Source organism: Chelonoidis abingdonii, chromosome 22 (assembly GCF_003597395.2).
Source record: "Chelonoidis abingdonii isolate Lonesome George chromosome 22, CheloAbing_2.0, whole genome shotgun sequence".
NCBI lineage: Eukaryota > Metazoa > Chordata > Testudines > Testudinidae > Chelonoidis > Chelonoidis abingdonii.
Window position 1 is genome coordinate 20,178,183 of NC_133790.1, and position 15,588 is coordinate 20,193,770.

Genomic DNA, 15,588 nt, shown 5'->3' on the forward strand with positions numbered 1-15,588 from the left:
AGAAATAATGAATTAACTGATGAGATCATAACAGACTACCCAAAACAAATTAAAGCCAGGACTTGCCAAGGGTTAGCTCTGACTGCCATGTCCCTGCACTGGCCATGGATAAGAATAGTGCAGAGACAGCATATTCAGTACTTCGGGGAAGTAACACTTCATATCATGCTGCAGCCAACGCTCTGGCTAAACTGGGAGCTGTTTTGATGGGTTCTGAAGGGAGATCCCCAAAAGTTTCCTCAGACTAGGAAAAAGACTGTGATGCAGGACCCATGGAGGAGCGAGAAGAGGGAAATTCTACACTGAGATTGGGAAAGTGAGGGAGAATCCTAATGTGTGATAATAATAAGACGCTGATTTTGAAAGGAAGACTTTGAGGCATGGAGATGCTCAGTCTCCAAGATTATCTGAATTTGTGATTTGAGAACCCCCTCTTTATCAGGCATGGGAACAGGTTATTTTCACCTACTCATATACCACAAACGAAGGGTAAAGGGAAAACTGATGGAGAAAGTAAGAAAGGTAGATTCTGATCTCTTGTTATTTTGGATGTATACTAGTGTAAGTACTCTGAAGTCAATGGAGTTACCATGGATTTATACTGATGTAACTGAGATTAATATCTAGCCCATTATCCCTTTCTGAGAGTGTATGACTTTCCTCTGCACCAACAACAATGTAATCATGAATTAAGAAAATACTCATTACTGACAGCTGGCAGAAGTTTCCCACAGAGATTTCAGTTTCTCAGGCTTTTCAAAATTGGAATTTTATTTGACGGAAAAAGGATTTTCCAATAATATATATGGGGGAACTGAGTAATTAAATCTCCCATGTATGGATAGCAGATTAAAGTTGGTACATTAGTTTGAATGCAAAAGTGCTCCATTATGTTCTGGTCTTCTTCTTCCAAACCAGGGACCAGGGCCACTCAGGGGGGCAAGTGGGGCAATTTGCCCCAGGCCCTGGGTCCTGCAGGGGCCCCCACAAGAATATAGTATTCTATAGTATTGCAACTTTTTTTATGGAAGGGGGCCCCGGAAATTGCTTTGCCCCAGGCCCCCTGAATCCTCTGGGTGGCCCTGCCAGGGACAAACAATCAAAGTAAGGCTGTCTCTTCCTTAGCGTTATTCAGATCTCCCACCATTGCACCAGCACTGGTACACTTCACTAGTGGGGCAATGGTGAAGCACCTGTGCAGACAGAAAACAGGCATTTTTATCACTGCCATGTAACCACGAGGTTAGCATGCCAGATTGCTAAAATACAGCCAAGGCTCCAGCCTTGTAGCAGTGAGTGACCAGATCTCGCTTCTCAAAGAAACAAAGGGCACTTGAAAACTGCCATATGTTTTAACAATTCAGCGCTATAAAATGTGTTAACAGCTCTTGAAAGATTAACCAAAGAAGTTGACTGTTTCTTCCTGAAGTTCATTCTGGCAACTACCAACCTATTTAAAATTTACACCTTTCAAATACTTGCAACTGTCTAACCCTGGAAATATTATGTCTTTGATTTTTTTCCTACAGGCAACCAAAGATTTGATGTAGTAAAGGTGTTATGTATCACTATAGCTCATGTTGCACGGTACAGATCTAACATTTTTCTTGCAAAGTAAAGGTGCTGTGTATCAAGACACCTTCCCCATTATGCAAAATAACTACTTGCTCACAGCCTGAAGACTTGAATTGTAAAAGCTACACAAACCCCTATCTATACATCTTCACTCATCCTACAGCCCTCCCTCAGTGGCAGAGACATAACTGATTTCCCCTACCCCTCTGCAAAGGGGCGGATACATTTTTAAAAGCGTACAAGGTTTATCAAGTAGGTGTTTTCTTCCTTCATTTTAAAAGGGCTACTCTGTCAGTGCAGGTGCTTACTATGATCACTGCCTAATGGAGGGAGACAGAGCTTAGGACACCCCTGAAAAACCAGGGCCAAATGTGTGCGTGAGAGAGAGGGTGAAGGGGAGAACCTTGAAGGGCCCATACTCACCTCCTCCCATTCACAGATCATTTTTTCCTGTCTTCTGCGACCGGCGTGTGGGAGAGTTTCCCAGGAACATTACACAGCGTGGGAGCAGCACTGTGTTCAGCTGTCCCGTAGCTGACCTGCGTGCCACAAGCAGTGCCCTGTTCAGACGGGTCTGTGTGCAGAGCCCGCGGTGCTATGAGACCGCTGAGCCGCACGCGTGTTTGCGCTGCTCTGATGGAGGCACACGGCAAGCAGGGTTTGCGGGCTAGGCAGTCCCGGCTGCTGTTTATGGCTGGTACCGGCCCAGGCAGCGCCCAGGAGCCCTTGGCACGGGGCAGGACCTGCGTGGAGGCGCCGGCCTGGGCTCCCAAAGGCTGCGGGAAGGGCAGAAGGCAGGAGCGCGGCCGAGGCGCGCAGGGTCGGGAGAGACTGGGCCAGGCACCGGGCCGGGACGTGGCTGGCACTGGAGGGCGCACACGGCCCAGGCAAAGGCCTTGATCCCGCAGGTTTCTCTGCCCAGGCAGGCTCTGCTGCGGCGCTGCCGGCCAGGCCCACGCCCCCGGGCGGGCTGCAGCGCTGCAGGGGAGGAGCTGCGGCGAGTGCCCGGCTATTGTCCCTGCCGGGCCCGCCCCGCAGGAGCCGGCTCCAGCCAGCTCGGAGCGCGGCGTGCGGAGCCCGAGCCCGGAATGGAGGAGGAGGAGGAGGAAGAAAAGGGGCTGAACCGTGGAGCGCAGGTCCAGGTGATTGGGGGGGGGGGGTTCTGAGCCCGCTCCCAGGTCCCCCACCGCAGCGCAGCCCTGCCCTGCACGGCTCCTGCAGCCCCCCAGCGCAGCGCAGCTTCTTGCCCGGCTTCCGCGCCTGCCCGGCTCCTGCATCCCCCAGTGCAGTGCAGCGCCCGGCCCCGCTCACCTCTCCCAGCCCAGGTGCAGCGCAGGTAGCAGCTGTTCCCCTCTCCCTCGGCGGGGCCGTGGGGCTAGTACAGCCAGGGGCACCTGCTCTCCCCCGCCCCACAATTCTCTGCCCTGCAGAGCCAACGCTGGGCATCTTCCGAGCTCTTTGCTGCACCCTGCAGTATCTGTGGGGCGCTTTCCCGGAGGGCAAGGTCACACAGAGTGTTGCTGGATCACAGCACATCTCCTGTTCTGTCAGTTACACTCTGACTGCATTGTGTTGTGTAGAGCTCCATTGGTGGGATTGTCCCTTACAATTACAAATTAGGGCCATTTCAGAGAAAGAGGGAAAAAAGATAAATCCCTTTGCTGATGGACCTACAGAAAATGAGTTCTCAGCCTCTGGTGCCATCTCACCTAGAGCAGCACTTACTACCTCCACTAAAAGCTTGATCATATTCTTCAAGCCTACATAGTATCTCATGCAGGCCTCTCTGGTACCAACTTCCCAAGCATAGGAGGCAGTCCCATTCCCCAGTGAATACCACTGAAGACATGAGACAGGTTTTAAAAGACAATTTAGCAGTAACTGAGAAGTACTGATTAAAAATCACAGTGAAACAGACAAGTACAAATCTCATACAAGAAGGGGTGCTGGAACAACTTTTATAGTGGGGATGCTGAGAGCATTGTAACCCTGCATAGAATGGAAACCAAGCCAGGGGGTTCGGCAGCATCCCCAGCACCGCTAGTTCCAACACCTAAGCATATACCTCACCCCAGTAACTATGAAAAACACAAGCAGACCCTCGCCAGATACAGAATTGCTGATCACAAACTGTGAGAACACATAGCGAAAGAGCTGTGCAACCAATTGTGACAGGAGAGACTGAAACTGAAATAATTCATCTGCTACAATGTACAAAATGTGAAGGCGTGCAAGAAAGATACACTCTCAAATGACTAAAGAGAAAGGCCTTTCCATTAAAAATCAAGAGAAAAATGTGCATGATTCTAGGTGAAAGGAAAGAGATGGCAGAAAAAATAGCATCCCACCAAATCAGAAATTCACCATATCTGTAAATGGCCACGGAATAAAACCCCAGTAACCTATGGAACCCTTATCTGAGGGAGACATTTAACCTCAGACGGTCAGGGCTGCCCAGAGGATTCAGGGGGCCTGAGGCAAAGCAATTTGAGAGCTCCTTCCATAAAAAAAAAGTTGCAATACTATAGAATACTATATTCTCGTGGGGGCCCCTGCAGGGCCTGGGGCAAATTACCCCACTTGCCCCCCCAGCAGTCCTGCAGATGGATATTGTTACTGTGTTTTAAATGTTGGCAATCCTTGTATAATACATTCATCATGTCAGTAAAGACTTTTGTATGGAGTTGAACTGGTGGCAGCTATAGCTGCTGAGCATGCTTGTGCAGTGATAGTTTCAGAATGTCAAACTGCCTTTTAGAAATGCACACATTAAATAAAAACTTTGGACATTCTCAGCACTGCTGCCGAGGACCAGCCCTGAACTCACTAACTGCAATTACTTCTTAAAATAATTTTTTAGGCACCTTAAAATTTAAAATCTGTTTGTGTGATTATTTTGTCTTTTGGAACCTTTTCTTTTTAAAGCCAGCATGATGTCTCCTGTCTTCACCTATTATCATTCAAACCATCCTAGACAAATGATTGGGCCAAGGTCCCGTTGAACCATTTTACATTTCAGCAGTGGAAAACGATCAACATTTTCTGTCCTTTTAATATATTTATATTTGGTTTACCTCAGCTTCAAGGCAAGGTCCTATTTCTTACAATATGTGCTGCTGGGATTGGAGGGACTTTCCAGTATGGCTACAACATCTCCATCATCAGTGCTCCAACTACAGTAAGTGCTCTACTGGCCTTTGCAGCCATCTCCTGAAACGGTGAATCTTGGGAGGTCTAAACTCTGTAGTCCTTACAGAGATCCTCAGTGTCCACCAGTCTGGGAAAAAACAGGCATATCTTGCCAAAACCCTTCAGTCAGCTACTACTGACGGTGGAAAGTAAAGGAAGGATGTGTGTCCTTTACATAATTAATAATTTCACTCAGGGGTCGGCAACCTTTCAGAAGTGGTGTGCCGAGTCTTCATTTATTCACTCTAATTTAAGGTTTTGCGTGCCAGTAATACATTTTAACGTTTTTAGAAGGTCTCTTTCTAGAAGTCTATAATATATAACTAAACTATTGTTGTATATAAAGTAAACAAGGTTTTAAAATGTTTTAAAAGCTTCATTTAAAATTAAATTAAAATGCAGAAGCCCCCCGGACGGTGGCCGGACCCAGGGCCAGTGTGAGTGGCCAACTGAAAATCAGCTCGCGTGCCCATAGGTTGCCTATCCCTGATTTAACTGTTGCATCCTGCTAGCGGTGGTACAGCTGAGATCCAGAAGGGGTTATAACCACAGGATTGCCAGGCCGAATCTTTTTTAATTAGGCATAACATTAGCAAATATAATTCTGAAACTTTCCCATCTTAGATGAATATTTTTTTAAGAGTTAGATAAATTTGTCTTACCTTATAAAATAATAATTTTTAAAACATTTGCAAAACCAGACTACATAATACATGACAACCACTTATTTCATTCCCTGCTGGCTAACTCTCTTGGGGCTCTGTGGTAGCTGAAATGTACCGCATATTACACGCTGAATGTTCTAATGGATCTGGAACTTGCTGGTGTGACTCTGGGGACATGAAATGATTGGGAGAGAAAGGTTAGTTTAAAATTAGTTATGTACTGAGCACCTCTTATAATTTTGCTATTGGGAGCATCCAGTGTATAGGGGTTAATCCTACACCCTTCAAAATCAAGCTTTCTTGCTGAATTCAGGATAGAGCCCATGAAATATATTTAGATAATTTTTTTAAATATGCAAGATAATTTCACTTTGTAAAGGCAATCTGTCTAGTATGGCTTCTTAACAACTAAAATTTTATAGGGGGATGTCAGTACACCTTGGAATTGAATGCTTTCTTCAAGCTGAACTTTGGAGTCATGATCGTCACATAAATCATACCAAATATGAAGAAAACCTTTGCTGTTTCTCAGGGATCTTTATTTTTGATCTTACCGTAAAGTGACTCTTGTCCTTCACTTACAGTACATTCAAACATTTATAAATGAAACATGGCTAGAACGCACAGGTGCATCTCTGGAGAGTGATGTGATATTGCTGGTGTGGTCTTTCATTGTTTCTGTCTATTCTCTGGGGGGACTCACTGGAGCGCTCATTGCAGGACCCATGGCAATCAAGCTGGGAAGGTAAGAGGACTTTGGATTTGCACCTTGAACTTTGCTGATTGTTTTTCGTTAATCTAAAAATGCCTACCACACTTGGATGTTACACTGATAAGAGCCTAATTCCAAATTACGCAACTCAACTGAAAATCATGAAGTTCATTCTTAACCTAAGAAAACAAGCCCATACAATCTGACATTAGCCCTTGAAGGAAGCTACTTTGAATGGTAACATTTCACCTCTCATCATCCAACACAGCACTGTACTTTGCACCACTGGAAAACTGGGACAGTTGCATCACAGAGCGCAGGTCTGCAATCACTTTAGTTCTCACAGGCTATTCCTGCTTCTCCGACTGAAATATCTTTAAAATGTGATTATCCATTGAGTCTTCCAAGTTCCTGTTCTTCCCTGTGCTTGGGAGCCTATAAAAAACATCTATATTTCCCTATCCTCAGATTTCACACATGGTATAACTTCCCCTTCTGGAAGAACAATCAATGTTTTTATCATGAAACCACAGAAAGTTACACTGTACTTGCCTCTCTGTCCAGCTCTAGTATGGCGTTCCCATGGTGTGCTTTTAGTAAAAATTGCAGCTCCCCCTTATGTAATGAAGGAACCAGTTTTACCATTTCAGGAGGTAATCATGGGCTAAGTAGCGGTGCTATCATCCAGAACTCACTCTGTTTCTTGGGGATGTTCACAATGATTTTATGATTCTTCTGCTTCATTAAAAAGGGATTTTGTTAAGTGTGAGAGCAGGAGCAACACCGGTTCCCTGAATCTGGTCCTGCAATCATCAGTTATCTTAGTTCACAGTGGATGGGATTCCCCTCCAGGCGAACAGTCCCTAACTCTGCCATGCACTGTGTAATGCAGATGACAGTTTATTTGACAATATCAAATTCAGTTTTCATAACTGGACACATGCCATGTAGCCACCAGACAGGGGTATTTGGGCCCTAAGTGCCCATCTGAATGTACTGCTATAGAAATGGGCACCCTGACTTAAACTTTTAAATTTGGAAAATTGGACTACCGGGTCCCACCATTGGCTCTGATAACCAGATCTGGTGAAATCTGAGCCTTCAGTTCTGTTTTTATTATCTCTGAAGGAAGACGTCCTTGCTGCTGAATAATGCATTTGTGATCATAGCTGCAGTCTTGTCAGGATTCAGCCGGATGGCCAAATCCTTTGAAATGATCATGCTCGGCAGATTTTTCACTGGGATCAATGCTGGTAAGGAACAGTGATACTGTGGTAACAGAACTATAGAAACACCAGTACAAATAGAAATTTCTGTGGCATTAAAACGGTTTCTGACGTGCTCTGCAGTCCCTGGTGCTGCATTTGGCATTTAACTGATGACCCCTGGCACCAAAAGAACATGCCAGTCTCCTTTCCCTGCCATTAAGAGGTGACATAAACCTGGATTGTCAACCAATATACGGCTTCTTCCATGTAACATTTCACAATGTGCTTCTGAAACATATTATGCAGAAGCCTTTATCAAAGTCTGTGCCTAATATCCAGAAACATACACACACACAAGATAATTTTCCTCAAGGCTATTTGTAGTGACAAGAATTGCACATATGGAATTTCTGTATCATTCAGCTTCCCACCTGAGACTGTTGACGTGGTTAATGACAGCTGCTTCATGCGCACAGAAGAGTTAGTGCACTAGCAGCTCACCTTTGAAGATGTGGGTCCCCACATCCAATATTGTCACATTAAATATGTCTGATATCATACTCACCCTTAATAAAAAAGACGGTTTTGTAGTTAAGACACTGAACTGGGATTTAGAAGACCTGGATTCAATTCCCAGCTCTGCCTTAATGTGAGATCTGGGGTAAGCTATTTAATTCCTTTGCCTCAGTGCCCCATCTGTAAAGTGGGAATAACAGTACTTTCTTTCTCCCACCTTTTGTCTGTCTTGTCTATTTAGATTGTAGCTCTTTAAGGCAGAGACCATCTCTTACTACACCTAGCACAATGAGGCCTCGATCTTCCCTGGAGCCTCTAGGCTCTGCTATAAAACAAAATAATAAGACCAAGACAGTGCCAAGAATGGAACAGCAGAGAGTGCTGCAGGGTATGTTCTAGTGTATAGGCCAAACTGTGCTGGGAATCTTCCACAGAGCCCTCAAGGACTAACACATAAGCTTACTTAAAGGGGCAGTGTGCATCTCTCTCTCTCTCTCCCACACATAAGGTGTGTGTCTGTCTCTGTCTGGCATGCTGTCTCCCCTCGTGTTCGTGCTGCCTTGTGTGCATTGTCTTTTTAAGTGGATCAGGAAGTCGAGACAGCAGCTGCTGCCCCAAGCTCACTCTCGCTCTCTCCATCCGTGTCCCCTCCCTGCTCTATATGGAGGAGGGATAACAAGGTACAGGAGCCGGGGGGGAGGGAGACACCCTGCCATAAGTCCCCTCCCTCCCCCGCCCAGCAAGCAGGAGTCTCTGGGAGCAGTTCCAAGGCAGAGGGCAGAAGCAGCACATGGTAATGGGGAGAGGGACAGCTGAACTGCCAGCTGGTAGCCTGATGAGTGGCTGCAGCACAGGGAACTGATAGGGGGCTGCTGGTCCACCCTGTTTCTAAGCCCCCACCAGCTGGCCGCAACAGGCTGCTCTTCCTGCAAGCAGTGGACAAGGCAGGCAGCTGCCAAAGGACATTTGAAGGGAGCAATGCACAACTTTAAATGAGCATGTTCCCTAATTGATCAGCAACGTAACAGCATTAACCAGGACGACTTTAACTGAGGAGTTACTGTATTTACCAAAACTGACACAGTGAATTACAGGGACTGGAAATATATTAGTGTAAATAATAGGCATTGAGAGATCCATGTAAGCAGATACTCTGTAACAAGCAGAGAGAATACAGCTAACTACCTCATCGAGGGGCTGTACTAATTTTTCTTTTTTATCTTTTACATCTTGAGAGTATAAGCTGAGATCAGTGTTTGTCTTGTCCAGGTGTAAGCATGAACATTCAGCCTATGTACCTGGGGGAAAGTGCTCCCAAGAAGGTCAGAGGAGCAGTGGCCTTGACTTCTGCATCATTTACTGCCTTGGGGTTGGTGCTGGGACAAGTTGTTGGAATTAGGTAATGTATAGACTCCAGTATGTTTCTGATTCACGAACTCTCATCTTTCTTTCCTCTCCCATCGTCTCCTGCTCAAATGCCTACCTATACCCGGGACAGCATGATGGTTTTGAGCCTAGGGACCAAATTCGGCAGTGGCATAAGTGACGATCAAGGCTGTCCATAAATCACATAACAGATGTTTTGGTGATTTTTCAGGACTCAGCCACTGCTTGCAACACTTTGTGACACTGAAATAAACATGCAGAATTAAGGACCCACCCACCCTCGAATGTGTCACCTAATTTATGGATAGCCTTGTGTACATTTTCTGGGTGGAAGTGAAAGCCCTGTTTTCACTCGCTCGGCATTCAGTGAATGTACAAAATGAGCGTAACTTGCATGAATTTGGGACTCTGTGGACCAAATTCTGCTGTGACATTGACGTCAGTGGGAAATGTGCCTGTGTATGTCAGGGCTGAATTTGGCTTTGCGTGTTGGGGAGAAGATGTAAGTGAATATGTGGGGCAAGACTTTTGTTTTAGTTGCTTTTCCTGCTACAACCCCTCCACTGCCACCCTTGGTGCTTTTTTTCATACCCATTGAATATCAAAGTGGTGCAATAACTGTACCTACCTCCAGTGAGGAGATTTTTTAATCATGTCCCATCTCTCCAGGTTGGCAGGATTGCCTTGTCCCTTAAGAGCAGCTGTCCAACATATAAAACCTGCAAGACGGGCTATAGTTTTGGTGCATGGGTTGGTTGGAAGTTGTGGTGTGACCCAGTGCCCCCTAGCACCACAGTGTGAGCTTTTGGTGTCCTGGTTGTGACCCAAAAGCCCGTTCAGATGGAGTTCTCTAACCCTTCATTATGCCTCTGACCTCCTGCCTCTACATCTCAGCACCAAACTAATCTCCAGGCAGGTGCCGTTCTCTCTAAGGTGAAGGCAAATGGCATTGTTGTTTCATATATCCCCTATTATGGAGTCACTTATGAGGCAGAAGGCCGTATCACCATCACTTTCAAACTCAGATGCTTCTCTTGTGTGATGCACGGATGCTCTACTAGCCCAGAGAGTGCGTCAAACCCAGCTCACCTACAGCGTGTTGTGCTGCCACCAGTTCACCCAGCCAGCTCAGAACACTGTATTTTGTCTTACGAAACATTTGATTGATTTATGTTAATTATGTTTTATTTTTCTGCAGAGAACTATTAGGGGGAGAGGAGAGCTGGCCTCTTCTTTTAGCTAGCAATGTGGTGCCTGGTCTGATCCAGCTGATTACTCTGCCTTGGTTACCAGAAAGCCCTAGGTACCTCTTGATTGACAGAGGTGACAAGGAATCCTGCATCTGTGGTGAGTGTAAAGTGATCGTGTCAATGTCCGATTCAGGGGGCAAGATTTACGAACAGTGCAAACAAACTGATGTTAGTTTTGTTGTAAATTCTTAATATGTGACATAGCTTAGTCCAGCATGTTTGGCCTGGAGCAAGCAGCTTGAATTGTATGTTTTTTCCACAGTCAATGTTCTGTCCTGTAGTGCTGCTGGCCCCCTTTAATGAGTACCAAACGCTTTAGCCCAATCAACGTCTATGCCACTTTCTGCTGAACATTTAGGGTGACATTTTTCAAAAACAGAGGCCCATGTTCTTTGTGCATAAAATGCATACGCAAAAGTCCAGCCTCAGCTGCTTGTGCACTTGGATACTGCAAGGTTGGCAGCCATCTTACCATTTGTGTGGACAGTTGCAATAACTGTAGGTGCAAACAAGCATGCACTTGTACCGAGGCACAGACTGGGGCCTCCAGCTTTTGAGACTGTTGCCCTCAGTTATGTTATATGGGAAGTTACCGTAAGTGTCACGCAAAGGGCAGGCACGGTAAATATGTCATTATTTCTTTCTTCCAAACTAGAGTGCAGTTTACATGATAACTGTTTTTTGACCTGTTAAGGTACTTATTTGTTGCTGCAAATGACTTTTTCACTACATATAGTGAGTCCAAAGGCAATTATTATGTAACCTGCTCTCTGTTTAAGGAGACCTAGATAACTTTGTATATAGTCTGTAACTATGATGTAAAATGAAGGCTAGATGAAGATTTCAGTGGCCAAATTTAAATCCACTTCATATAAGGAAATTTGTTGACATTTGTAACATACAGATCTCCAGATGTAGACCAGATTGGAATTAGTTTCCATTACAGATATGCTGTGCACCAAAAAATCTTAACTCCCTTAGAGTCATTGGAGAGCTACCATAGAGTAATATTCTCCCTATAAGAGTCAGAAGCATGGTAGCTGAAATTGCACTGGTTGGACATATTCCCTGGTAAGAAGGTTGCATGAATTTTGTCACCCCTTCTCCTCAAAGTCTCAGACCTTCTAATAGCTTCATCAAGCATAGCACATCTTGCCTTCTCCACTTATCAAAGGTGGTTTCTTGGATCACAAAGTCCTACCACTACACTGCTTTCTGTGACTATCACTTGCCACCCAGTCCCTCACTCCCACAGGGAGATGAATTGATGAAGTTAAAGTGCTTCCATATAGTAGATAAACAGCACCTTTTTCCTTACAGCATTGCAGAAGCTGAGAGGTAATGGTGACCTGAGCAGTGAGCTGGAGGAAATGCTAGCAGAACAGGCTGCCATCAAAGGTCAGAGGGCAAAGAGTCCGTGGGAGCTGTTCCAGAATCCATCTGTAAGATGGCAGCTAATAAGTATCATTGTGCTGAGCAGTGCCATGCAGCTCTGTGGAAATGACTCGGTAAGCATGATAGCCACCGTTTCATCAGCAGGTATCAGATGTGAGACAACAATGCAAGCAAGACTGTCACTTTTTGGGCAAACAGAGGCTGAGAATCTCCCCCTGTTCTGTAGGGGAGGGCAAGTTAGCCTGCTTCCCTTGCAGAGTTCCTCTTGGTGATCTCCAGAGAGCAGTGTGAATCTACCAGAGCAGGAGGCATCGATGGAGAGAATTGGAAATAAGGGCAGGTAAAATGGTGGCCTAAAAAGAGAGATGGATACAAAGGCTAGGTCCTTGCTTAGATGGCCTAAAAAGAGAGGTGGATACAAAGGCTAGGTCCTTGCTTAGATGTCCCCCTAAGTGGATGGGGAAAAACCTTTTGCCATCCACTCATGGGCAGGAAAGGGCAGATGAGGAGAGATCAGTCTGAGATGCCCAAGAAACTAGAACACAAGAAAAGGGGAACGTAAATGCATTAAGAGAAATATTTGCATACTGGTCTTCTGAGATATCAGGAAACATGGAGAGGCAGAGAGTGCCTGGCATTGCTTGTGAGTGGCCCATCTCATACCTGGTACATTGGACATAATGGAAAGGGTCATTTTTATTTTGGGGAGAGCTCTGTAGTTGATGGAGTTCTCTTTGCCTGCGCTACTGAAGTAACATTTCAGTTACTTTACGGATCTGTTTTGCAATTGTTTGCAGACAGCATTTCATTGCTACCATCTAGATGCAAATATCAGGTGTTTGGCAGCTGAGTGCATATTACTGAATGGATTGCATATGGACACTGTGGAGAAGCAGTTTGAATGGCAGTACAAGTAGCCAGTTCTCTGCGTGACAGTGTTACTCTCCAGATCGGGTGGAGGAACATGGTGTCTGAGGGGGTGGTACTGGCAGTGGTGTGCAATTCCAGGGCAGCTTCTCTTACAATTCACTTTCCCTTTCTTTTCTTCCTAGATGTATTTTTATGCTTCCTATGTGTTCCAAGAGGCTGGAATTCCATATGATAAAATCCAATATGTCATTATCGGCACCGGCTGCTGCGAATTGATCACAGCCGTTACTTGTGTAAGAATCTCTAATGCAATTTGCTTATGTGAGCAAACGCCACTAATGTACAACAGGCAACTTTCTTATCATCTACAATAACTTTCTTCCCAAAGAAGCACTTTACAAATTATTTATACTGCAATCACTAAATCTGCTAGTGTTCGTTTTCAGGTATTATGACATCTGCATACTTAAAAAAGTGCTGTATTTTTAGAAGGTGTTTGCCAGAAAAGAGTTCTGTTTGAAAGTGTTTCAGTGGACTCCAGCAAAGATTTTTGTTTGTGAATATGACAATACTGGAAGGTATCGCAGTTCTCTTGTATCCCCAGTCTCTAAAGTCCAGCTTCTCCAATTAGACATAAATATTTAAAATGTGACTTACCTACTGGAGCCAGAGTAAATTGTTTGTCTTGACAGTTGCTGTGGGCAAGGCCTTGTAGACTGGTAGAGAACAGCATTTTTAAAGTTAGTGGCTTGAGAAAACAGTAATGTAGGAACTATCTAGAAAAGACCCCATCTCTGGGTTCCCAGTGAATGCTAGCTACAATTGGAGCTCTCCAGTTCAGTTGGCTTGCCTCTGCTGCTGCAGAAGCTGACTCTTACCTTTCAAGTCATGACTTGCAGTCTTTGCATTTGCAGTCTGTCTTCACAATACAGCAGGGGTAGGCAACCTCTGGCACGCATGCCGAAGGCGGCACGCAAGCTGATTTTCAATGGCATTCACACTGCCCAGGTCCTGGCCACTGGTCTGGGAGGCTCTGCATTTTAATTTAATTTTAAATGAAGCTTCTTAAACATTTAAAAAACCTTATTTACTTTACATATGACAGTAGTTTAGTTGTTGATTATAGACTTATAGAAAGAAACCTTCTAAAAACATTAAAATGTGTTACTGGCACACAAAACCTTAAATTACAATGAATAAATGAAGACTCAGCACACCACTTCTGAAAGGTTGCCGACTCCTGCAATACAGCATCCTAAGAACACAAGTTAGATACTGTAAAACCTGTAATGTTCTGAAACACTGTCACCTTGTGGCAGTTTACACTAAATGCAGCACTCCTAGAGAATGTGTTGTATCCAGCCATACTGATACTGTATGTTTTGGTCAGTTTTCCTTCATGTCAAATAGACAACAAGAGAGAAAATAAACGTAAACAGAGCCAGAGAAACAGATCCCCTGTCTCTTTTGCTTGCTACTTTGCAGTCAAAAATTTCTCTTACTTTCCCACTAAATTGTGGGAACTCACATTTATCTTCTGGTGCTCTCAAAGTATGACTTTATTCCCTCTGTCTGCGATCTCTGGGGCAGCACAGAATTTGAAAGGTGGAGAAATTGTCATCTGGAGAGTGTCAGCTTTTTGCTCCAAACATGTCAATTTGCAGCAAAAGGGTTTAGCCTGCAGTTGTGACAGATTCTTGACATCTCCTTATTGTCCAGCCTGACTGAATCCTATCAACACAGTCCTTATTATTGCATGAGCTTTTCTCTTTTTCCTAAAGAACGGGTACTGCCCCGGAAGTAGGTTGCACACAAGCTACCATTAAGACCTGAAATGGGAGCGAGGGAGGAATGCGGATGACAGGCAGGAAAACAGGAATAGCTGCTAAGTGTCCTGTGTTGCTTTGTTTCAGAATGCAATAATAGAGCGTGCCGGGCGGCGGTTGCTGATTCTGGGGGGATACAGCCTCATGGCAGTATGGGCCATCATCTTCATGGTTGCTTTATCCCAGCAGGTAAAAAAAAAATCTATTGAATTATCTACGTGAAATGGATTCTGGTTATGCCTCTGACACAGATGGAGATGTTAAGGAGGGGCAAGTAATTACAAGTGCCTCAACCAATGGTTTCCCCAGGAATTGAAATTAGGGGGTGATGTTTGAATTTACAGGAGGTGTGTGTCAGGGCTGATGAGATATATAAAAGAGATATGAATAAATCAAATGTTTTGTTAGGATGGTGCGAATTTAACATAAAGATAAAGCAAGTTACACCAAAACACATAACAGTAAATGTAAATTTTTTAAAAAAAATATATTTAAAAATGTATTTAATTTAAATTGAGTTTTTAAAAGAAAGCCATCATAGGATAAGAGGGAAGTCCTCCAGTGGATCAATAACTGGTTAAAAGATGGGAAACAAAGGGTAGGAATAAATTATCAGTTTTCAGAATGGAGAGAGAGAAATAGTGGTATTCCTGAGGGGTTGGTACTGGGACTATTACTGTTCAACATACTCATAAATGATCTGGAAAAATGGGTAAACAGTGAGGTGGCAAAATTTTCAGATCATACAAAACTATTCAAGATAGTTAAGTCCCAGGCAGACTGTGAAGAGTTACAAAGGGATCTCACAAAACTGGGTGAACGGGCAACAAAATGGCAGATGAAATTCAATGATGATAAATGCAAAGTAATGCACATCGGAAAACAATCTCAACTATACATGCAAAATGAAGGAGTCTGAATTAGCTGTTAACACTCAAGAGAGAGATCTTGGAGTGATTGTGGATAGTTCTCTGAAAACATCCACTCAATGTGCAG

General features: G+C 44.4%; 1 protein-coding gene across 1 annotated transcript in view; it reads left to right on the forward strand.

Annotated features, from left to right (window-relative positions):
• The first annotated feature begins 2,613 nt into the window (after positions 1–2,613).
• LOC116824326 (solute carrier family 2, facilitated glucose transporter member 11) overlaps positions 2,614–15,588 on the forward strand; it is a 21,755-nt gene continuing 8,780 nt past the window's right edge. The window contains exons 1-9 of the mRNA XM_032779519.2: positions 2,614–2,717; positions 4,655–4,753; positions 6,014–6,174; positions 7,270–7,394; positions 9,135–9,264; positions 10,450–10,598; positions 11,822–12,009; positions 12,949–13,059; positions 14,680–14,781. Of these exons, the coding sequence (XP_032635410.1) occupies positions 2,664–2,717; positions 4,655–4,753; positions 6,014–6,174; positions 7,270–7,394; positions 9,135–9,264; positions 10,450–10,598; positions 11,822–12,009; positions 12,949–13,059; positions 14,680–14,781 (1,119 nt within the window). The 5' untranslated portion in view covers positions 2,614–2,663. The remainder of the gene's footprint in view (positions 2,718–4,654; positions 4,754–6,013; positions 6,175–7,269; positions 7,395–9,134; positions 9,265–10,449; positions 10,599–11,821; positions 12,010–12,948; positions 13,060–14,679; positions 14,782–15,588) is intronic.